Genomic DNA, 24,164 nt, shown 5'->3' with positions numbered 1-24,164 from the left:
TCAGATCTGAGTTCTCACTATCGCTGAACAAAGATCTGAGGACATCCCATTACGGGTCACGTCAGAACGGCGTCGCTTACCAGATCATGAAAGTGACCGTCTGAATGCGTTTTCTAATAAACGCAGCCTCGAAAACGTTAACGTGGGGTGTTCTGAACGACAGTTATGGCCCGTACAACTGATTTCAATCAAAATCATCGTCTATCTCTCTCTTCCAGGGGATAAACATTTGAACGGAGGGGGCGTTGCATGGTACATGGGAAGCACTGCCATACATATTTGTCAACCATAGTCTGAAATGGACATCGCCAGGTTGAAACAGGTGCCGTAAAGCTCGAGAAAGCTGCTTTCTAATTGGCTGATGTCAACTTCTTGTTAGTCATTTCAGTAGTCGGTCAAAGTTTGCGAAAGGTCGTTCTGACATGACCCATAATGGGATTTGTTTAGCAGCAGTGAGAACTTTGATCTGATTTTAATGAGATTGGTCAAGTTCTGCCTTATTAGTCGTGTCATTATAGCTGCTTAGCATCACAAGATCACTCATAGTAGATAGACGCTGCTAACCAATCTACATATCAGCCAATAAAACAATTGCCATGCACCCTTGCACTGATAGCTTTAGGCCACGCCCCTAAATAGTTTTGTTTGGAAATCTGAATATGGAGTGAGTGATTTCAGCACTTTCACTTGGACAAAATACTTTCTGTAATGTTATGACTTTTTCTCTCACATATTGACTTAATGTACAACATTAAAACATATATGCGACACCCTGCAACTGCAATGTGGTAAATCGATCGCCGGAGCGAATCAGGCATTGTGAAGATGGTTAAGGATGTATGCTGGTATGACTTGTAATTGTTGCGGCCACAAAATTTCCAAGTCCTGTGATGGGATTCGAACCATGGACCTTCTGATCAGAGGTCGGACACCTTGTCCACATGACCATAGAGGTTAACCCCGTCAGCAAGCTGACAAGGTAAGGATGTCATCTGTAGGATGACTCCACACCCTGCTACATAATCATAACTCAAACTTCGTGTGTCAAAGGTCAAAAGTCAAAGGTGACGCAACATAATAATATCTTAAATCGTAAAATACTATTAGTCATACTGTAAGGAAAAACTGTAACCAAGGTAACACAGCGAATGATTTGCCTATATATGCATCTACAGTAAAGTGAGAATTCAGTGCAGTGGTCATCAACACCCCAAGCACAATAACATGCACACTGTCACCTATTATTTTCATTTTGAAAATTAAATCAAATAATAGATTTTAGAAATACTACTTTAGAACAAGAGTCATCAGAAAATGACAAATCACTCTGTCCCCACAAATCATCTGTCTCTTACAGTAAGTCCAACTTGAAGAGAGAATTTCTATCTACTCTGTCTATCCGTATACAAGAGTTAAAGTTAGAGTTATTGAGCTATAATAATACCATGGAGTTGGGATTCATAGCATTGTATTTCTATGTCAGGTTCACCCCAATATGAACAGTCACTGTCAAATTTGTTGTCATGGAAACGGGGGAAAATTATCGAAAAATCGCTAAATCATGTAAATAGCAAAAGGCACCAGTTGACAACTTGGAAGGGAGTGTGTAAAGTTTCATGATAGAATACCTTTCAGTTTCAAAGATAAGGTCCGGACTAACACACCACTGTGAACAGAGTCAAAGTCAATTTGTGGCCATGGAAACGTAAAAAGTAAAAATTCTATCAAATAGCAAAAGGCACCACTTTATCCCCTTATTAATACACATACCAGTACCAAGTTTGGGTGAAAAATCTTGAATAGTTTTTTAGTTCTGTTCCGGAAACAACACCAACCTCCGTTTCAGCTTAGTCCAACTTGTTTCCATGGAGCCAGGGAAAAATAAAAGTTTAAAAAAGGCGCCACTTCAGCTCCTCGTTAAAACATGTACTAAGTTGGTTGGAAAATGTTTCACGGTTTTCAATTTATGCTCTGGAAATTAAATACAGATGGACAGACAGACAGACAGACCAGATAATAACTAGATCCCCTCCATTATATGCCGGGGGATAGAAAAATTAAAAACTCTTAATAAAACCTGTGGACATTTTTCGGCATGGTTTGATGCATGCTAAATTTGGTGAGTAGTATGTGGTGTTGGAAACATCTGCTAACCTGCTATCCTGTGGCCATTAATATTTCGGAAGGACCAGTAACTGTTCAAGCCTCATGTGTATTAAAATAATGACAACCTACATCACAGGAATTTTGTTAAATTTTGGAGCAGATTCCTGTCCTTAGACACCGGACGACCCATGTCCGCTCCTCCTCCAGATCAAACCGAGATTTTCCCCTTCTGCAGTTTTTTACTTCTTTTCAACCTTTTTTAACATTGTCAAGATTAACTTAATGTACAAGACAGTTATCTCTTCAAACTATTCTGTTCTTTACAATATGAATATTCAAACTCTTAGTTATATTGTCACAAATAACAAAGTATTTGTTGCAAAAAGAGTAATGATAGACAAAAAACAACAAGCATGGGACATTTCACTGATACAGGAAAGTTAACACATACCTGAACATGACATAATGCTATATCCTCCTTGCTGACATCCATCTATGGTTATTGTCATTAGACGATCACAATACAGTCATATAAGCTCCTAATCCCATTTGTCAGTCACACGGACAATAATCTCAACAAATATGAAGTTGATACATTGAAGCAAGCAGTACTGTTATTATCCTGTGTTCATCAGATACAGCTGTAAGCTATGCTGCACTACTTTCTACAGTTCTATCACTTGCATTAAACTTTATATGGTGTTATTGATTACCATGATCACTATCATGGTAATAGTTTACCAGATATTTGCATGGTTAGAAGTAGTTCGTGGGGAGTCCTGTTTTATGCCAGTCAGCAATATTCAAGCCTCTGTAAATCCTTGATCAAAGCCTGTTTTGAATAATCATCTGCTTTGAATAAATGTCTGCCTTCAAGAATGCCTGTCTTCAATAAGTGTCTGCCTTGAATAAGTGTCTACCTTGAATAAGTGTCTACCTTGAATAAGTGTCTGCCTTGAATAAGTGTCTACCTTGAATCAGTGTCAGTACCTTGAATAAGTGTCTACCTTGAATCAGTGTCTGCCTTGAATAAGTGTCTGCCTTGAATAAGTGTCTACCTTGAATAAGTGTCTGCCTTGAATAAGTGTCTACCTTGAATAAGTGTCTGCCCTCAATAAACATATGCCTTTAATAAGAATTTGCCTTGAATAAGTGTCTGCCCTCAATAAGTGCCTGCCCTCAATAAACATATGCCTTGAATGAATGTCTATGTTGAATATGTGTCTGCCTTGAATAAGTGTCTGCCTTGAATAAGTGTCTGCCTTGATAAGTGTCTGCCTTGAATAAGTGTCTGCCTTGATAAGTGTCTGCCTTGAATAAGTGTCTGCCTTGATAAGTGTCTGCCTTGAATAAGTGTCTGCCTTGAATAATTGTCTACCTTGAATAATTGTCTACATTGAAAGCGTGTCTGCCTTGAATAAATGTCTACATTGAAAGCGTGTCTGCCTTGAATAAGTGTCTGCCCACAATAAGCATATGCCTTTGATAAGTGCCTGTCTCCAATAAGTGTCTGCCTTGATGAGTGTCTGCCTTGAACATGTGTCAACCTTGAATAAGTGCCTTCCCTCAATAAACATATGCCTTGAATCAGTGTCTACCTTGAATGAGTGTCTACATTGAATAAGTGTCTGCCTTGAATAAGTGTCTGCCTTGAATACGTGTCTACATTGAAAGTGTGTCTGCCTTGAATAAGTGTCTACCTTGAGTAAGTAAACAATGGAGTCATGGCCAGGAAAACCCGTGGCTGAAAGCATCTGCAACGATCCATGGTGTCGGCAGAGACCATATAATATTATATGGTCTGTGGTGTCGGATACAATGACAAGTCAGCCAGGTCACACATTCTGACCACCCAATCCTCATTCTACACACTTCCTATGACAAGCATGGTGCGCTGGGGACCTATTCTGACCAGGAATCCACAAACAGCAGAGCAAAACTTAGGATACATCCACACATTAAATACTGTATCTGCCCTATGAAGCTGTGACCCTTCTCCAATAAGCACACCCTGACCCAACTTCTAGACCAATCTGCAAGTCTTTTTCATATATTTATACAATGTTTACATGACAGTCAACATTTTCTTGTGTATTCAACTGAAAAAAGCAGCGTGGTAGGGTACATAATTGCCTCGAAACTATTACCATGGTAACCCAAAAAATATTAGTTTCATTAACGTTTGAACTAAGTTTGTTCACTAACACTCGATAACTTACAAAAGATGCAAATTGTTGTGTATGGATTAAATAAGCTCCTCATTTCCTAAATTTTCAAGCTCCCTAGGTGCTTATTATGGAGAATATGTTAATCACAATAATGAATGTTATCAATCATAATATGTTATGCTAAATGAACATGGTGAACGAGGTCATAATTTTCATATTATCTGTAACATTGTCCATACTTGAGTACACAAACCATAACCTTAAAGTGCTTTTGCATACACATGACTATAATACTGGTTTCTGAACAAGCAAATGTGTGCTACAAGTGTATTAATAGTTGCTTCAAACAAAGGCTATATTGTTTCATATCTCTTGTTTCTAGATAATGTTGTACAAAGGAATAAAAGGTTTCTATTGATATTTGGCCAACTGTTGTACAGAATGATCCAGCATTGTTCAAGGTAGAGATTTCAGCATTGTCCGGTCTGATAAGGATGTGCATTAAATTTGGAAACCAAATGTTCAAAAAGTGATGCGAAAAGTGTAATGCCCAAATTGTCATAATACTCTTCAAGATACTACCACAACAAATATAAAAAAATTAACCCTTTGTTCAACAGTCAATTTTACCAGTAATTTCTGTTAGTGTTGACTGAGTGTGAACCATGGTAACATGTTTGATAAATGGTTGAACATTTCAAATAATTGTTGCTTAATACCAGCATTGTTTCTCACAATCAATTGTTACTGACACCATTGATTGTTGATTGTTTTGTTATTTAACACCCACTCAGCAATATTCCATCTATACGACAGCGGTCTGTAAATAATCGAGTCTGGATCAGACAATCCAGTGATTGATATCATGAGCATCAATCCATGTAATTGGGATCCCATAAGTTGCATCTTACGACAAGCATGGTCACCTTTTATGGCAAGCATGGGTTGCTGAAGACCTACGGTATTCTATCCCAGATCGCCAAGTGCTGCTCTGATTAATCCCTGTAAAAAGACTGATTGGGCGATAATCAAATCAAAGGTTCAGAAAAGACTGTGATAAAGGTCACTTTTCACATATATACTGAACAAGAAAGTTAGGGAACAGGAATAGCTTGGGGGATATTTTTTATTAGTGAAGACTGAACATATTCATGAGCCCTAACTTCTGGGGTTCAGTATAAGTTCATTTTCTTAACTGAGTGAGTAAGGTGGGTTTAACACCAGTGTAACCATGATAACAGTCCTGCAGGTATATCACCTGTTATATTTTGTTATACACATAAAACACACTAGTGAAATATACTTTTTTAACACTAGTGTTTTGATGCATTGTGTTACTCTTGGCGAGGTCATTGTGCCAAGACAAGGAACCTCGGCCTGCCACCTCAATCCAGTCAGACCATCTCAGGGGCTGGTCTGGGGATCTTTGTTTTCACACAATAATCTTGCCAAGAGTAATTAATTGTTTTGTAATAACGATACATATAATACATTTAAAAAGTTCTTAATTTCACCTTTTTAACCCTGTTATAAAACATTTGATCAAGATCTTCTTCACAAAGATCAACAGAGGGTGTTTTGCAACTCCTGGACGCCATGTTTTTTCTAGCAGAAGAAGTCAATATATATCATGTGACAGGCCAATAGTGATCATGTGACGAGTCAATATTTAATATCAGTGTCGGTGACCAAAACCTTTCAGGTTTCTATTGTTGGATCAGCAATTAAACTTATTTTCTCAACACATGATACTGATTAACCAATCAATCCTGATAAAAATCAGATATTTTACTCTGTTTGACAACATCATAGAATTCACATCAGATGAAAAGGCCTGAATTAGCTCAGATCACCCAATCTTAATTGAGGATGAGTAAGTCCTTGAGCCAATCAGAGGTCAGTTTTCTCAAATAATTCAACTTCATTTTATTACCACCTTGATTCAGAAATTTTGATTTGTCCACTGAAAACCCAAACAGAACAAACAATTTTCTTACTTTGGGTGCAGATGCCACGGTGCTCAGATAAGACAGGGTGGATGAAATATCTACAGCAATATATTAACACTGCTAATTCTTTACTTTCAGCATTCAGATTTCACATAAGACTGTTTGAATGCTTAACTCACTCATACCGAGAATTTTGAAGCCTTGATGTTAATTGGCTGATTAGAAGGTTCACCTCATGAGACTTCCTGTGGAAGTGTCCTCAGATCTTCTCGCAGGTATCATGACAGAGTTAAAGAATTTATTTTATTGAGATTGATTCACCAATTACATTAAAATATTTTTAATAGGGGTATAACAAAAGCAACTCAACAAATCACCTTCTGCAAATGCTGTTGCAGTTTCTGAATCCCTGAGTCTATTGATGGACAGTTTGAAAAGTTACATGACAGATAATCAAATATACAAACAGTCCAAGGATTAACCTTGAATATTTTACCTATGAGAGAAAATCCCCCCTGGTCTAAAAAAGCAATGAGATTTTTTGGTGGGTGATGAGATTTTGCAAATTTTCAGAGACATTTTGTCTTCCCACAGTGGAATCTGTATTTGATTCGGTATTTGTGGCTCGAGTTATGTTGCAATTAATGCTACTAGATTATATAGACAGTGATAGATACATCCTCCGATATTTTCGAACAATAATTATTCCACTGTGAATATTTAAAAATATTAGCATTAGTATCAACTAAAATATGCATTAGGATTTATATTTCTGTTCATTGTCTACTCTAGGAGAAAATACATTTATATTTATGTATTTCAGTTCATTGTCGACTTTAGGATGAATTATTTGCGAGAATAATTATAGCTAAGGCATGTTTACCAGGATCAGCTGTTCATTTTGTTGGCCTGCGGGGTAACAAACAATTTATAGGTCTTTGACAATGTCTGTTAAGATCCTAAATTAATATATTCAGAGCGATGACATGAAATAGCGACAGTTATAAATGGTGTTACAGTTTGTTAGCAAAAAATATATAATTTACATTCCAGTGCGTTCATCAATTCAATATGGACTTTTTTAATTAATTAGAAGTGACAGTTCATTATACATTGATTTTTGCTCCAGGTTCACCTTTTTGTTTAAATTAGCAACAATTAAGTCATTTATTTTCTGCACAAGACGGCATGTTTTCCATGTGCAGCAGCCAGAAAATGTTTATGAGTAACCTGAAGTTGAAAAGACTATTGACATTCACAATGTTTATGAGTTACATTTGAATGATTAAGTCACAGTTTTCAATAAATATGTACAAATCTGGAAGCAAACATATCACCAACTTGCTGTTTGGCCACTAGAAATAGTTCAAAATTCATACGTAATTCATGCACGTTGGCCATTCTTGCAAGAGGGTATACGTTCATGAAAACCAGTGCTGTCTTATCTAAAGTCTAGGCGAATCTCATCTAAAATACGATCGTTTGTGATCTGAAATTTGTATATTCTTATAGAGAAAGAGTTGTATGCATATTCATTTAGGTTTGGTTTTGTCATTCCAAAATCGAAATTTGCTTGTGTTTTGAAACTTTACCGTGATTGCATTTTTTCTCTTGATTTCTGCACGGATGCACATACATATATGTCTTTATTTTCTGCTAGGATTTAAGTGACAAAAAATATGGCTAATGACTTGTTGCAGAATACAATTTGACAATCAGGTATAAAAAAATGTAGTGCAAAGCTCCATGCAGTGCTATAGGAATCATTAAAGCACAGTAAGAGATGGCATGCAGTGTTGCGAGTGTTTTGATTGACAACTTTTGATGATTGAAGAAACTATCGAGTAAGTTTTTATTGACATTTTTAGATACAGTAGATCAGGGTTCACTCAAGGAATTTTCTGACATGGGCCCTTCATGTGAAGATTTCAAATATTCCCAAGGTACAGCACAATGTTAAAATGCCCATTGTATTTGAAAATGTGGGCCTAGAATTATCCCTGGTAGATAATTTTATTCAAGCAATATGACTTTTTCAATGTTTGAAGGTGAAAATGAGAGTGTCAATGCAGATAAAACTATTGAAAGATGTATGCTATTTTCAATCGCGTTGAATTAATGTTGATGCAATATCAATGACAACTATGCGAGAATAACGCAGAATCGCAGCCTAAGTCAATCCCTGACATTCCAATGATGGATATCCACTCACTGACAGGTGATAACAATATCTCACTGATACAAATGTGTCCATAACAGACTGGAGACATAACAGCTGGATAATCAAGGATTCTCATCCCTGGAATTGCCACTAAACCCTAGTGGATACTGGGAAACTGATGAAGTAGAAATAACAGCCATTTGTCAGAACATCACCACGTTTATCAAGACACAGTAACTATTAAAAGTGGCACAGGTGGATGTGTGGCAAGCAGGGTCTAAGGTGTCATGATTCTCCATGAAGAGTTGCCTCCCTTAGGCATGTCTTAACCCCATGATTTTGGGTTCAAATCCCAAACTCAACCTGACTATGTTTCTAGGTTTGTCGTCTTCAAACCACACTTGTGGGTTTCACCAAAGAGGTAACTGTCCAAGATCTGCATCACTTTATGATAAAGAAACTGTTCAAGACATCTATTTACATAAACTGCCCACAGATATAATTCACATGAAGCATGAATCTTTGGCAGGCCTTATTTGGTGCATTTCATAAGGTAAAGATACAAAGGAACACACATCTCAATTTCTTCAACTGTCAATTCTTTGGAAGTCTGTCTCACAGTTCCTGAATCATATTATATTCCCTTTCAACCAACCCATACTGTCGTGCTATAGCACAAAACGAAGCAAGTCTAGATTTTCCACAGGTTCAGGATCTGAACCTCCCATCTCACAGGGGCTCCTTTTCAGTTGAATGGAGTTGCTTGTTTCTATCAAAATTTAATGTTTTCAGAGACTAAGCATTAGTCCAATACTTTGGGGCAATAGAAAGATGTGATGCAGACTGTTTTGTAGTGAGGCATGCTGGAATAAAAACCTAATAATTAATTAGTCATAATATACATCTACTCTGAATATAAAATGCTGTGAATGTTTCATAACCAATCTCTAACAAAGAGTACATAGTTCAAATGAAATTATATTTGCTTCAACTAAATAAACACTGATTGGCGTATAGTCAAGGTATTGACATGGTGATTCTAAAACACTGCAGCTGTTGCTGAGGGCAGCATCACATGCCTTATTGTTACGCTGTGCGAACAATATCGCACATCACGCGTGGGGAATCAATCACTCATCTCTACAATATCGGCAAACACCTGTTACTTTGATCACATTAGACCCGAAGCAGCCTGTCTCATTTCTGTAGCACTATGCTGATGTGGGAAAATGTTAATATTCTGTTTTGTGACATAAGGACCTGCATCTGCTCTTCTCTAACCCGGGATAAAAATGTTTCCATTTTCAAGTGTGCCACGGGCTTTCATTAAGATGTTTAGTGTGCCCTTTGGAAGTTAGAGTATATATTATGATCACATTTTGTAATCATCATATTTGCAGAAATAATAACATTATGATAACTGTATTCATTGTAATGTTGTTTATAGATTTTCCATGCTAAAATACATTTGCATGGACAAACAAATATCCAAAACTAGTTCCCCTTTAAAGATATCTGTGGGTGTTTTGTAATCACTGCATGACTCCATGTTTCTGTTGTTTAACAAATGATGGCAGCCTGTAAATAGTCGAGTAAATTAGTGAGTATGGTTTTACACCACTTTTAGCAATATTCCAGGAATATCACAGCGAGAGACACCAGAAATGGGCTTCACACATTGTACCCATGTCGAGAATCGAACCATGGTCTTCTGCGTGACGAGTGAACGCTTTAACCACTAGGCTACCCAACTGCTCCTGTAAACAATCGAGTCTGGACCTGCGAAACCAGTGGTCATTACTGTGAGCAATATTCCACAATGGAGGGTAGGATGACGGCATGTCATCCTAGGCACTGAGTCTGACCACCTGATCCATTTGGTCACCTCGTATGACCAGTATAGGTTGCTGGGGACCTAATTTAACCCATTATTCCTGTGTGCGCTATTATTATCATAAAGTAGTATTAAGAACACTAAACACAAAAATCTTTTCCTGACTTCACAACTGTTACACAGAAAAGTGTTTTAACTGTATATTTTAAGTCATTAAGTTGCAGACAAAGCATCAAAGACAGCATCATATATTACAAAAAGTACATTGAAAACTGATCTTAGGACTAGTCATGTATTTCTCATGGAATTTCCCGAAGTGAATGAAGAGTACGCCTGCAACGTCCATTAACTAAAGCTTTCAAGACTAATCTGCCAACAGCTATTACTTTTAGTACTACATGTAGTTAAGCTGTTGGTAGGGCAAGAGACTCTTCATTTTCAGACTGAAACTGCAGTACTCTAGACTTGCAGATTATTACAGACTTGCATGGGCTGTATCAGGTATATTTGTTTCAGGGTCTGTATGACAGACTAGTAGGCTTGATGTGAAATGTTCACATTAAACCCACTAAAAGCATCGCTACCAACCAGACTTTGCACACAAACAGTAATTACTACTGTTAAAGAGATGACGAGACCCCACGTAACGTCAATGAGTGAGACTGACATGGCCGAAGTAGTTGCAAGGGTGACCTGAGACAGTGTCCTGCACATGTCCTGCACATGGCTGCCAGTTGTGCATATTGTGCACGTCTTGCCTGCAAAGGCAAACCCCCTGTCAAAAATATTAAAATCTTCCCAAGCCAACCTGGCGCCTACAAATGTGCCCCTGCACATCTTCAACATGATCAGCACATCTGGGTTTCCCAGGATCTGGATTGCAACTGAATTAAGTGGCATAAACTCATGCAGTTTCACTAACTTAAAAGGCGGTTGGATAGCCTATAATGGTTACAGTATTAGAAGAACCTGGTTCGATTCCCCACCTCAGTGTACAATGACTTAAGCTCATCTTGTCTGTGCTATGATATAATGAAATAAAAGCTAAAAGCATCGTTAACACTGAGTAAAGTTTACCACAGTAGTAACATGAGTAGTGAGTGAGTGAGTTTGGTTTTACGCCGCTTTTAGCACATATTCCAGCAATATCACGACGGGGGACACCAGAAATGGGCTTGACACATTGTACCCATGTCAGGAATCGAACTCGGGTCTTCGGCATGACGAGCGAATGCTTTAACCACTAGGCTACCCGACTGCCGAGTAACATGAGTAAAGTTTACCAAGGTAGTAACATCAGTAAAGTTTACCAGAGTAGTAACATGTAAAGTCTACCACGGTAGTAACACGAGGTAAGTTTACCACGGTAGTAACATCAGTAAAGTTTACCACGGTAGTAACATCAGTAAAGCTTACCACAGTAGTAACATCAGTAAAGCTTACCACGGTAGTAACACGAGTAAAGTTTACCACAGTAGTAACATCAGTAAAGTTTACCACGGTAGTAACATCAGTAAAGTTTACCCTGTTCACACAAACACTTATAAATGATCGGTTATGGGGGATAATACGTTTCTACTTTGATGAAACGCACTCCTCTCAAAAACAGTATGAACACTGAATATCAATCGTGTCAATCGGTGATAATAATTGAATAAACTTCAAAGAAAATAAATCGATATATCTTCAATGGGAATATTGAAAAAATATTCTTTTTTAGATGAAGAAACTAGATCTATCTATTTTCGAATATATGCTAAATGTCATTAACTGAGGAGTATATTTTCCATGACATTTACATCGAAATGTATCGATTGACGTTGTGACACACTGACATGACACCGAGTGCCACCCCCAGTTGTGTAAAGACGTGTCGCTGAAATAAAAATGAAACTGCATTTGTTATTTAGGTGGTAATCAACAATTCAATCAAATTGATAAATTGACTTACATGTGTGGCAAACATTGCTTCTGTGTTGTTTAAGATCCATTCGTACAAATATCTGGGACATCTTTACCGCAATCAGATTGACCCCTCCGTTCGGTCTAGTCACATGAGAGTCATGTGACGTAGTACAACATGGAGGAAATGGGAGTTCGGACTTCGTACTTCCCTACTTCTCGTGCACTATGCATGGTTTCTGTTCTTGACACAATTATACGTGTGTGGACGGATTAGATAAAGACGTCAAAATGTATACTGTCACCAGATATGTCTTATTTTTTATGTGTGTGTTGCCGAAAGTCCTAAGTGCAAAGACAAGGAATGTTTTGGTGATTGTAGGTAAGCTTCAAACAATATATACATCATCACTCTGTTTTGGAAATGACGTTGATGATTGAATAGATGGCAGTAATTCTACTCAGTGTGATTTATTCATTTCTAGTACATTTGTAGACACATTTCAAAACATCGTGCTTCATTTGGAGGGTGCCAGTTAACCCTGGCATCCGGCATCCGGCATACCACTTAATTTGTCTTGGCACCCAGTTCAAACAACACCCGGGTCTTATCAGTGCTCACAGTTGGCACAAGTAAATTAGATTTGGATTTCCAAGTAGAAAGCATGACAAGCTTAATTATGACTAAATATTGTATTGATATTCACTCTTTGCAAAAATAAATTGAAGAAATTTCAGCATGGAAATATTGGCATCTGTGTAGCAGATAAACATTTCATGGCATCCAGCACTGCAGCATCCATAATACCACAGTTCGGCAGGGGGATTGATACCTTCATAGAGGGACTATATGATCTACAGTCTGCTGCTAGGGCTGGGACGAGTCCAAATTTACTACCCGAGTATCCAACCCCCTATTTACTCGTCCCTGTACCCGGGTACCCGCTGTAAATCTCAAGAGCTAGGTACAAACTGTCCGATTGGGAAGAGTTTGACCGTAGCCCTGGCAAAATGTGTTTATATACACGTATAAAACAGTCTAGCCTATACACTAAAGTTGACTGAAGTTTTATTTTATTCAAACATAAAAAAGTCAGAAGGAACAGGTTGCTGTGGACCAATTCTAACCAAGAATCACCATGGGAATACTATCAAGTGTAGATATAGAACTATTTATGTTTGAAACTGAGGGCACTGTCACTGTGTAATATTAGAGTAATCGTGGATTAATATATTTACCCCTCACTGTATGTTTCCTAGGTGATGATGCAGGTTTTGAGACACAGGTCTACAACAACTCAGTGTGTCGCACCCCCAATATCAACAAGCTAGCAGCCCAGAGTGTCGTCTTCAAGAATGCCTTCACTTCCGTCAGCAGCTGCTCACCTAGCAGGTACCTTCACCAACACATAAAAATATTCCCAGACACATAAAGACATTCACAGAGACATAAAGACATTCACAGAGACATAAAGACATTCACAGACACATAATGATATTCCCAGAGACATAAAGACATTCCCAGAGACATAAAGACATTCCCAGACACATAAAGACATTCACAGAGACATAAAGACATTCACAGAGACATAAAGACATTCACAGACACATAATGATATTCCCAGAGACATAAAGACATTCCCAGAGACATAAAGACATTCACAGAGACATAAAGACATTCACAGAGACATAAAGACATTCACAGACACATAATGATATTCCCAGAGACATAAAGACATTCACAGAGACATAAAGACATTCACAGAGACATAAAGACATTCACAGAGACATAAAGACATTCACAGACACATGTATGAATTCCTTGACACATATACATTCACCAGCACATATGCATTCTCTGATACATATATGAATTCACTGACACATAATTCATATGTTAAATCCAACTCACTCACTCACTCACTCACTCCGTTTTAGATTTATTTTGGAAACAGAACTGCTTCCAGGGTAATTGTACCTATGTGGGGAATCAAATCTGATCTCCAGCATAACAAGCAAATCTACTACATGTAATACTTACTACTTGTACGAGGCTACCGAGCATCAATCATCGTAGTATGTAATAGTACTTGCGTTCAGTATACGACTGTTGCTGTAAGTGTAAGTGTAAGTGTATAACAGGTCCGCCATCTTGATTAAGGTAAGGATATGCATCATTCCACTCGGGATGGGGTGGAAGTGTTGCATCGATATTGAGTCGCATTTTGGGCAAGGTGTCGATCAGCAGTGGTATTAATTTGGAGACGCATTAATTTCAATATTTACAGAATTAAGTATACGACTGTTGCTGTAAGTGTATGTGTATGACAGATCCGCCATCTTGACGGGGCTGCCGCAGCACCAGAATGGCATGTACGGCCTGCATCATAGCGTCCATCACTTCATGTCCTTTGACGAGGTGCAGAGTCTGCCAAGGATTTTGACTAATGCTGGTATCAGGACAGGTGTGTATAGCAAGGAAACACAGTTCACTGACATTGGAAGTACCATCTTGATTATAATAGGCCAAACATATTTGTTGCTTAAATCATGCATCTGCTTGTTTCCAGTATTTTAAAAGTAAAAAATAAAATATGAATTAGAATTTCTTTATTTCTGGTAAAGTTTTATTTTAACATTAGGATAAGGTATTGCTATCAACATGATGTATAAGGCTTATTTGCAACTACTGTAGAATGTGTAAAAATAAAAATGTTTGGAATAAAAGAAAGGGATATTCTATATTGCAGTAACCTCTTTATCTGAAGAAAAGCTGTTTGTGTGTTAAAAAAGGCCAAATCTGAAAGCAAATGTAAAGGCCATGCCATAGTATAGTTCTGTATAGTTTATACAGACTTTCGCTTCTGAGCACCATGGTATACAATCAAAAGTGTGAAGTATAATTCTCATTTGTATTGTTTTTCTTTAAGATCGAAGTTTTCAAATCAAGAGATGAAGCCAATTGGTTTCAGAAAGCTGATACAGTAGAACATGGATATAACAAACCACAAGGGACTGGAGAAATCAGTTCGTCATACGCATTGTTCTTTATATACGTTTCCACTCGGAAACGACCACCATCTTGGCTAAAACAAAACACGAGACACATACACGTTGATACACTTGTCTTTCTGCATCTACCAGTGATTCAGTTAAAAAGTACCCAATGATACAACTTAAAAAAAATTTAATGCACAGCTCGGAAGAAATTGTATCAGAAATTATTACTTTATGAGAATAATATATTCCAATATCGTGTTATTTTAGTTACAGCTTTCACTATATATATTTAGAATTATAAGAACCATTAGCATAGCACTTTTGGCTTGTCGGGGATCAGATATCAGTTCGCTATATACATTAGTTCGCTGTAGAGAGTTTGTTATGTACATAAATTTTATATGATAATATATAGGAGATAAATCGGGGATTCTCTATCCATGTTCATTATATCCGTGTTCTACTGTACCTGGATTGGCTCAAGAACCTGTGCATCCTTCCTTTAGATTGGGTGTCAAACTTTGCTTGGAGCTCACCCTCCTATGGAAGCACTACTTTAAAAAAAAATTATATTCATCTCTTGTGTTTGTTTCACTACAGGCATTGTGGGCAAGAAACATGTAGGTCCCGAGCCAGTGTACCCGTTTGATTTCTCCCAGACGGAAGAGAACCACCCGATCCTGCAGGTTGGGCGTAACACCACGTTCATCAAGCAGTACGTGCAGGAGTTCCTGGCTGTCAATGACACAAGGTGGGTAACTAAATAATATCCATGTACCCTTGAGGCCTAGTAACGTTTGATATTTGAAAATGTGCATTTCATTGATTCTCAGTGACCTCAGATCTCAGTCCTCTGATCTCTATCTGAAGGTATTGTATTGGAGTAAAGGATCTGATGTTAATGTAGACACTACTTCCTTACATCACCTATGAATAATTTCATTTTCGTTGTGTTCATTGAAATTCCTGCATTCGGATCAGCTGAATTGGTCATGTGTTATCGCATTCATTTCCCAATGAATGTAAAAGATTAAGCTACGCCCACCTAGCACACTACTTTTATTACTGAGGAATGTCGGGGAATCCCAATATTACAGTAGAGGGAATTCCCTTTCTGCTCACTTGTAATGTCATGCACAGGACATTTAGCAACATTCATGCATATTCATTGTCCAAACTACCCTTTGAAACCGAAGGCTGAGAATGAATGAAACACCAAAGGTGCAGGCTCGCTCACCTGTTTTTTCCCCGCTCGCCTCGGTTCAACTTTCATGTCTTCAGATTTCATTTCTGACTAGCATTTTTCCAACTGTGTTTTCCCGTTTTCAGTGAACTAATGTTTGAATCTGGTGGTAACTTACCATGTTATTTGAAACAGCCGCCTACTCCCGGACTTATTTCTTCCTGTTCATTACAGTCTGACTGTTGCAGTTCTTCTCGCCTCTTGCCTTAACTGACAGGTCCAATGAACATTGTTTTGATCCTACTCTCCCTTGATTGGCTACTGACTGTGTAGGCATGTCAAGTTATGTGCATAAATTAAACGATCACCTGATTCATGTCACGCCACAGTAGATATTCCTATACATCTCGTCATTTTTGTCAGTTTTGATATATACAACAGTTTTTGGTTAAACTATTGTAGATAAAACATGTTTTACGTTGTCGAATTTAATCATTAGAATTCACTGTGTATTTGTTTCGGTTCATATATACACGGAGTCATACAGTTTGCACATTGGTTTTTCGATTCATACCTCAATGAACCGAAAAAATACAAAGTCAATCCTTAAATACATTCAGGCGAAATGCAGTGGTAGTAGTGAATCACGTCTATTTTAAGTCAAGTAATGACATGAGGCTGTGGTAGTCAAACTCTGTACAGGAATATTGTGCGAACCCTACCTTTGCCCGATCCTGATACTGAAGCAATGTGCAAAGAAGGTGGCTGCAAGAAATATGCATGTAATCTGAGACCTCAGTGTGTGAGATCACTTACTAGTTTCCCCTTCGCTAGAACCAGGCTCTAGCTTGGTTCGTCTATTGAAAATAATGACACCACAAAGTGTCCATATGTATTCATGGGTGATAGAGGAATGCAGTGTATACAAACCTGGGAAGTACTGACAATGTTGAAAGCTTTATGTTTGAATTTCAGACCATTCTTTCTGTACATTGGTTTCCATGACCCCCACCGTTGTGGCAGCACCCAGCCTCAGTATGGGCAGTTCTGTGAGAAGTTTGGTAATGGGGAACCAGGAATGGGTTTGATCCCAGACTGGAAGCCTGTGAAGTACTCTCCTGATGAAGTAGTGGTTCCCTACTTTGTACAAGACACACCAGCTGCTCGGGCAGACATAGCTGCACAGTACACTACTATCAGCAGACTTGATCAGGGTAAGTAACTCTTTGGCAGCAGGCCTGGATCAGGGAAGGTTACTCTTGGAAGGAGAAAGTATCAGGGTAGGTAACTCTTTAGCAGTAGACTGGATCAGGTTAGGCAACTCCTAGTAGTAATATGGATCAGGGCAGTTAACTCTTGGAAATAGAAGGCATAAGGGTAGGCAACTTGGAAATAGACAAGATTAGGGTAGGTAACTCTCAGTAGTAACCTAGCTCAGGGTAGATAACAGAATAGTAGGCAGCACCTGGCAATAGACTGGATCAGGTATGTAATACTTAGTAATAGACAGGAACAGGGTATGTGACTCTTGGCACTAGACTGGACCAGGGTAGGTAACTCTATGCAATAGACTTGATCAAGGCAGGTAACTCTTGGAAATAATAAGCATTAGGGTAGGCAACTTGGAAATAGACTAGATCAGGGTAGGTAACTCTCAGTAGTAACCTTGATCAGGGTAGATAACTACTTAACAAAAGAGTAGGTAACACCTGGCAACAGACTCGATCAGGTACGTAATGCTTAGTAATAGACTGGACCAGGGTAGGTAACTCTATGCAATAGACTGGGTCAGTGTATGCAATGCTTAGTAATAGACTGGACCAGGGTAGGTAACTCTATGCAATAGACTGGGTCAGGGTATGCAATGCTTAGTAATAGACAGGAACAGGGTAGGTGACTCTTGGCACTAGGCTGGATCAGGCTAGTTAACTCGTGATAGTAGGCAGGAGCAGAGTAAGAAACTCTTGTGTAGTCTTGGTCAGGGTAGGTAAGTCTTTGGTAGAAGGCTTGATGTATTGGAGAAAACACGCTCACGAGGTTTTGGTAGACAGAGCATGCCCTGGGGAGAGGGAAAAACCAAGGGAGCAAAGCCCCCGCGGTTTTTCCTGACCCCCAGGGCATGCTCTGTATACCAAAACCGAGGAAAAGTGTTTTTCCATGCTTATAAACAGAAAACAGAAACTAAAACAACATTTATCAACATTTTTATGTTTCGAACATACTTTCCATGAACCTTAGGAAACGTGTGTAAAATATCTGTTGCTGGCGTACGGATATTGAAAAGGACATTCTAAAAACCAGTGAGGCTTATCAACACCTCTGTAGCCTCGTGGTACACTCACTGGGCTACAGATATGAAGGTTGCGAGTTCAATCCTCGGAAATATAAAGAAAACATTTGTCATTTGATTTTACATTTCATTACATGTTACAATCTGAATGGAAGTTATATTAATAAAGTACCCAGGGACATTAAAACGTCCCTGTTTATGAGATTTAACCCGACTGGAAAGTAAAACCTCACAATAGGTTTTAATGCCTTTAGAAAGAAGTCTCTTACTTAATAGCGATCCCAATAAATAGGTTTATAAAGAAGTAGAATGAGTATATAACAAGCCCTCTCTCCACTGTGTAGGTATCAGTGATATATCAAGGTGTATCTCCACTGTGTAGGTATCAGTATATATCAAGGTGTTTCTCCACTGTGTAGGTATCAGTATATAACAAGGTGTATCTCCACTGTGTAGTTATCAGTATATATCAAGGTGTTTCTCCACTGTGTAGGTATCAGTATATATCAAGGTGTTTCTCCACTGTGTAGGTATCAGTATATAACAAGGTGTATCTCCACTGTGTAGGTATCAGTTTATAACAAGCCCTCTCTCCACTGTGTAGTTATAAGTGATATATCAAGGTGTATCTCCACTGTGTAGGTATCAGTATATATCAAGGTGGTTCTCCACTGTGTAGGTATCAGTATATAACAAGGTGTATCTCCACTGTGTAGTTATCAGTATATATCAAGGTGTTTCTCCACTGTGTAGTTATCAGTGATATATCAAGGTGTATCTCCACTGTGTAGGTATCAGTATATTTCAAGGTGTTTCTCCACTGTGTAGGTATCAGAATATATCAAGGTGTTTCTCCACTGTGTAGGTATCAGTATATATCAAGGTGTTTCTCCGCTGTGTAGTTATCAGTGATATATCAAGGTGTATCTCCACTGTAAAGGTATCAGTATATTTCAAGGTGTTTCTCCACTGTGTAGGTATCAGAATATATCAAGGTGTTTCTCCACTGTGTAGGTATCAGTATATTTCAAGGTGTTTCTCCACTGTGTAGTTATCAGTGATATATCAAGGTGTATCTCCACTGTGTAGGTATCAGTATATTTCAAGGTGTTTCTCCACTGTGTAGGTATCAGAATATATCAAGGTGTTTCTCCACTGTGTAGGTATCAGTATATAACAGGGTGTATCTCCACTGTGTAGGTATCAGTATATAACAAGCCCTCTCTCCACTGTGTAGTTATCAGTGATATATCAAGGTGTATCTCCACTGTGTAGGTATCAGTATATATCAAGGTGTTTCTCCACTGTGTAGGTATCAGTATATAACAAGGTGTATCTCCACTGTGTAGTTATCAGTATATATCAAGGTGTATCTCCACTGTGTAGTTATCAGTGATATATCAAGGTGTATCTCCACTGTGTAGGTATCAGTATATTTCAAGGTGTTTCTCCACTGTGTAGGTATCAGTAAATATCAAGGTGTTTCTCCACTGTGTAGGTATCAGTATATAACAAGGTGTATCTCCACTGTGTAGGTATCAGTATATAACAAGGTGTATCTCCACTGTGTAGGTATCAGTATATAACAAGCCCTCTCTCCACTGTGTAGTTATCAGTGATATATCAAGGTGTATCTCCACTGTGTAGGTATCAGTATATATCAAGGTGTTTCTCCACTGTGTAGGTATCAGTATATAACAAGGTGTATCTCCACTGTGTAGGTATCAGTATATATCAAGGTGTTTCTCCACTGTGTAGGTATCAGTATATAACAAGGTGTATCTCCACTGTGTAGGTATCAGTATATATCAAGGTGTTTCTCCACTGTGTAGGTATCAGTATATATCAAGGTGTTTCTCCACTGTGTAGGTATCAGTATGTATCAAGGTGTTTCTCCACTGTGTAGGTATCAGTATATAACAAGGTGTATCTCCACTGTGTAGGTATCAGTATATAACAAGGTGTATCTCCACTGTGTAGGTATCAGTATATATCAAGGTGTTTCTCCACTGTGTAGTTATCAGTATATATCAAGGTGTTTCTCCACTGTGTAGGTATCAGTATATAACAAGCTGTATCTCCACTGTGTAGTTATCAGTATATATCAAGGTGTTTCTCCACTGTGTAGGTATTAGTATATACCAAGGTGTTTCTCCACTGTGTAGGTATCAGTATATATCAAGGTGTTTCTCCACTGAGTAGGTATCAATATATAACAATCCTTATCTACACTGTGTAGTTATCAGTATATAACAATCCGTATCTCCACTGTGCAGGTATTGGCATGCTGATGAAGGAGCTCCAGGAGGCGGGCGTGGCAGATGACACTCTCATCGTCTACACTTCTGACAACGGCATCCCCTTCCCCTCTGGCCGCACCAATCTCTACAACCCCGGCATGGCTGAACCAATGTTGGTGTCATCCCCGGCACACAGGGAGCGCTGGGGTCAGGTCAGTCACACCCCACTGCACATGTTACGAGGTTTACAACCATCACTGAAACATGTTTGCCAGTGTATGTGTTTTCTTTAAAATATACTGAAATGTTTCAAAATTCCAATACACTTTTCATCCAGGAAGGTAAAAATGACTATTACTGCTCACCTCACTATTTTTATTAAAGGTGTCTTGTTCACAACATATTTTGAGTTCACAACAAAATATTGAAAACTTCGCAAAGTGGTCCAGTATTGTGTTGTGGTCCTCAATAGCACCACATTTGTACTACAACCCTGTCTCTGTTTCAGGAGAGCAATGCTATGGTCAGTCTGGTAGACATTGTTCCGACTGTGCTCGAGTGGTACAACTTACAGTACCCCAACTATGTCCTCAACAAGCAGCCCGTCAAGCTGACAGGGCGATCTGTCCTCCCCATCCTCCTGGCAGAGCCACCAACAGGCTGGACCTCAATCTACGCCAGTCATGACCTGCATGAGGTCACCATGTATTACCCAATGAGAGTCGTCCAGACTACCCGCTACAAGCTCATTCAGAACATCAACTTCAAGATGCCATTCCCAATCGATCAGGACTTTTATGTCTCACCATCATTTCAAGATATCCTGACGCGTACCAGACAAGGCCAACCCCTGCCATGGATAAAGACATTGCGGGAATATTATTACCGCAGTCAGTGGGAGCTGTTTGACCTTGAACTTGATCCAAAGGAAACCAAGAACATGGCGAAAGATGCAGGATATACAGAGGTCCTGAAGCAGCTGCAGATGGATCTGACTCAGTGGCAGAACATGACTGCAGACCCCTGGATATGTGCCCCTGGGGGGGTTCTGGAGGCTAAAGGTGCCCACAAACTCAACCCTCAATGCATGCCTTTAGACAACATGCTTGATGAGGACATTCCACAGATGAGGACAGAGAACCTTTATTATGTCAAGCAGTTGGACGCATGACTTGACCCATGGTTTCCACAACATCTACAGGGTCATGGTTCCAAGCCCATCTGTATTCTTGGGTTTCACAGAAGTACCAAAAATCTTTCACCAGCATCACCTTATGTTAATCTTCCCAAGGCAAGGGAGTTATCTGACTAAAAAATTCCAGTTTCTCCCTTGACAAATTAGACTGGAATTCCGGAAGTTATATTTTGGCTGGACTAACAAATTTGAACATACTTCAATCCTAATCATGTTATGAAATCGACATCCATACGTAAACTGCCATGCAGATTTCTTGTCGATTGTAGGATTTGCAAAGCATTTGTACCAACAGAATATTTTCTAAATCTTTCCACATTTCTAATCAAGGTACTCAAGCAATTTGATAATCTTTGCAATGTAAAACAAATTTTATGGCAATATAGATCTTCATCATCTGTCAGATCGTCTTGACAGGGAGCAGCCATTTTATTTGAAGCAAATGCAATAATGTGATCGGTAGAATCTGATTGGTCAGTAGGAGGGACAGAGAAGGGATATATCCACTTGTAATAGCCACTGGTGGTGTTACAATCAAGCCGCGAAATTCCAGCCTAGTTCGGCAATGGTGAAAACTGGACCTTTATAAATACTATTCGACACTTGTCCAAGAAGCTGACAATTTCTTCCATACAATCGGGTTGCATATATACCATTATTTTATTTTCATTTGGATGTAAAAATGTTAAAAAAATGTTTTCTGGTAAGTGTGGGGTCATGGGTGGACAAGTTGTTAAAGCTGCTGCAGCTTGTTGTGTGGAGTTGCATCCCTTAGACGTGTCAGGAATCTATCACCATGGGTTGAAATCCCTTAGTCATCCACCAACTGAATATTAACAGCAGAATCATTGTCACTATCTTTGTTTGATTGAACTCTGCAGGGAATCCTTTACTTCCCATGGGCTAGTGTTAATTGATAAATCTATGTGCAATTAAAATCTCAAGAGCTAGTTGTTGACTTTTGTAAATTATGTTGTCTGTTCACTGCAACAATAAATAATTTAACACAATCACAAGTTCTTAAAGATACGATGTTGTGGTATAGTATTCTGAAGCCTGTCACTAAAGCATAAGAAAATTGTCTGTTATAAACCTGCACTCCAGTATGGCCTCATATTCAGAGGACATTTGCAAAATTCCAGCCTAGTTCAGCAAGGGTGGAAACTGGACCTTTATAGTCCGTTAACTGAAATACTGTGTGGGGTGGTCGGGTAGCCTAGTGGTTAAAGCATTCACTCGTCACGCCGAAGACCCGGATTCGATTCCCGACATGGGTACAATGTGTGAAGCCCATTTATGGTGTCCCCCGCCATGATATTGCTGAAATATTGCTAAAGGCGGCATAAAACCACACTCACTCACTGAAATACTGTTCGACACTCGTCCAAGATCCTGACAGTTTCTTCCATACAATCATGTTGTATATATATTATGTATACCATTATTTTAGTTTCATTTGGATGTAATGAAAATGTATGTTTTCTTATCTAAGTTACTTTCAAAGTAATGTAAAATATACCATAATTTTACAGTACGGTATGACGAAAAAACCCACATGTGATTCAGTTGCATGTAAAGTGGGATACATAGATCTTTTACAATGTACATACTGGTGTTTTTTTAAATAAAAAGCATTGAAAATACATCTTTATCATTTGTGTGCAGGTAAACAAACTGGCCGACTTGTCGTAAGAGGCAACTAACAGGATCAGGTAGTCAGACTCACTGACTTGGTTGATGCATGTCATTAAATCACAATTGCGTGGATTGATGCTCATGATGTCAATCACTGGATTGTCTGGTCCAGTATCGATTATTTCCTGACCGCCATCATTTAGCTGGAATATTGCTGAGTGTGGCATAAACAAAAGAACAAACAAAAAAACAAAACAAACTGATCAAGTAAACAAAGTGACAAAGTCAAACTGATGACCTACTAGTCGACAATTCACTGTGAATAAATGCATCATTTTCACATGTGTAAATGTGAAATTTGATGTACAATGGTGCTAACAATAACCTTATGTTTTGTTGTATTATGATTTTTGTCACAACTTCAACCTTTATGTATGGATGCCATTAGTTCATCATGAACATGTAACTTGCCCTCTTTAACCATTTATGCATGTATCATGT

At 38.6% G+C, this 24,164-nt stretch overlaps 2 protein-coding genes across 2 annotated transcripts in view; one reads left to right on the top strand and one right to left on the bottom strand.

The window, feature by feature from the left end:
* Positions 1 to 12,263, bottom strand: part of LOC139468029 (sodium-independent sulfate anion transporter-like) — a 53,559-nt gene extending 41,296 nt beyond the window's left edge. Inside the window, exon 1 of the mRNA XM_071249699.1 lies at positions 12,170 to 12,263. Coding sequence (XP_071105800.1) covers positions 12,170 to 12,184 — 15 coding nt within the window. The 5' untranslated portion in view covers positions 12,185 to 12,263. The remainder of the gene's footprint in view (positions 1 to 12,169) is intronic.
* A 34-nt stretch (positions 12,264 to 12,297) lies between these two features.
* LOC139468030 (N-sulphoglucosamine sulphohydrolase-like) lies at positions 12,298 to 23,673 on the top strand. Its single transcript, XM_071249700.1, has 7 exons — positions 12,298 to 12,502; positions 13,381 to 13,513; positions 14,452 to 14,585; positions 15,721 to 15,871; positions 17,279 to 17,517; positions 20,870 to 21,045; positions 21,342 to 23,673. Exons 1-7 carry the CDS (start codon positions 12,412 to 12,414, stop codon positions 22,002 to 22,004), a joined length of 1,587 nt encoding a protein of 528 aa, XP_071105801.1. The 5' UTR covers positions 12,298 to 12,411; the 3' UTR covers positions 22,005 to 23,673.
* The last annotated feature ends 491 nt before the right edge of the window (positions 23,674 to 24,164 follow it).

This window comes from Haliotis cracherodii, unplaced genomic scaffold (assembly GCF_022045235.1).
Source record: "Haliotis cracherodii isolate W230 unplaced genomic scaffold, xgHalCrac1.p SCAF_2, whole genome shotgun sequence".
Lineage (NCBI taxonomy): Eukaryota > Metazoa > Mollusca > Gastropoda > Lepetellida > Haliotidae > Haliotis > Haliotis cracherodii.
The sequence above is the reverse complement of the archived record's forward strand: the minus strand, read 5'-3'. Positions and strand labels throughout refer to the sequence as shown.

Coding starts and splice junctions, on each gene's coding strand:
- LOC139468030 (XM_071249700.1), top strand. CDS start 12,412: ATGTATACTGTCACCAGATATGTCTTATTTTTTATGTGTGTGTTGCCG. Junction 12,503..13,380: donor GAATGTTTTGGTGATTGTAG/GTAAGCTTCAAA, acceptor TATGTTTCCTAG/GTGATGATGCAGGTTTTGAG. Junction 15,872..17,278: donor CTGGCTGTCAATGACACAAG/GTGGGTAACTAA, acceptor TTTGAATTTCAG/ACCATTCTTTCTGTACATTG.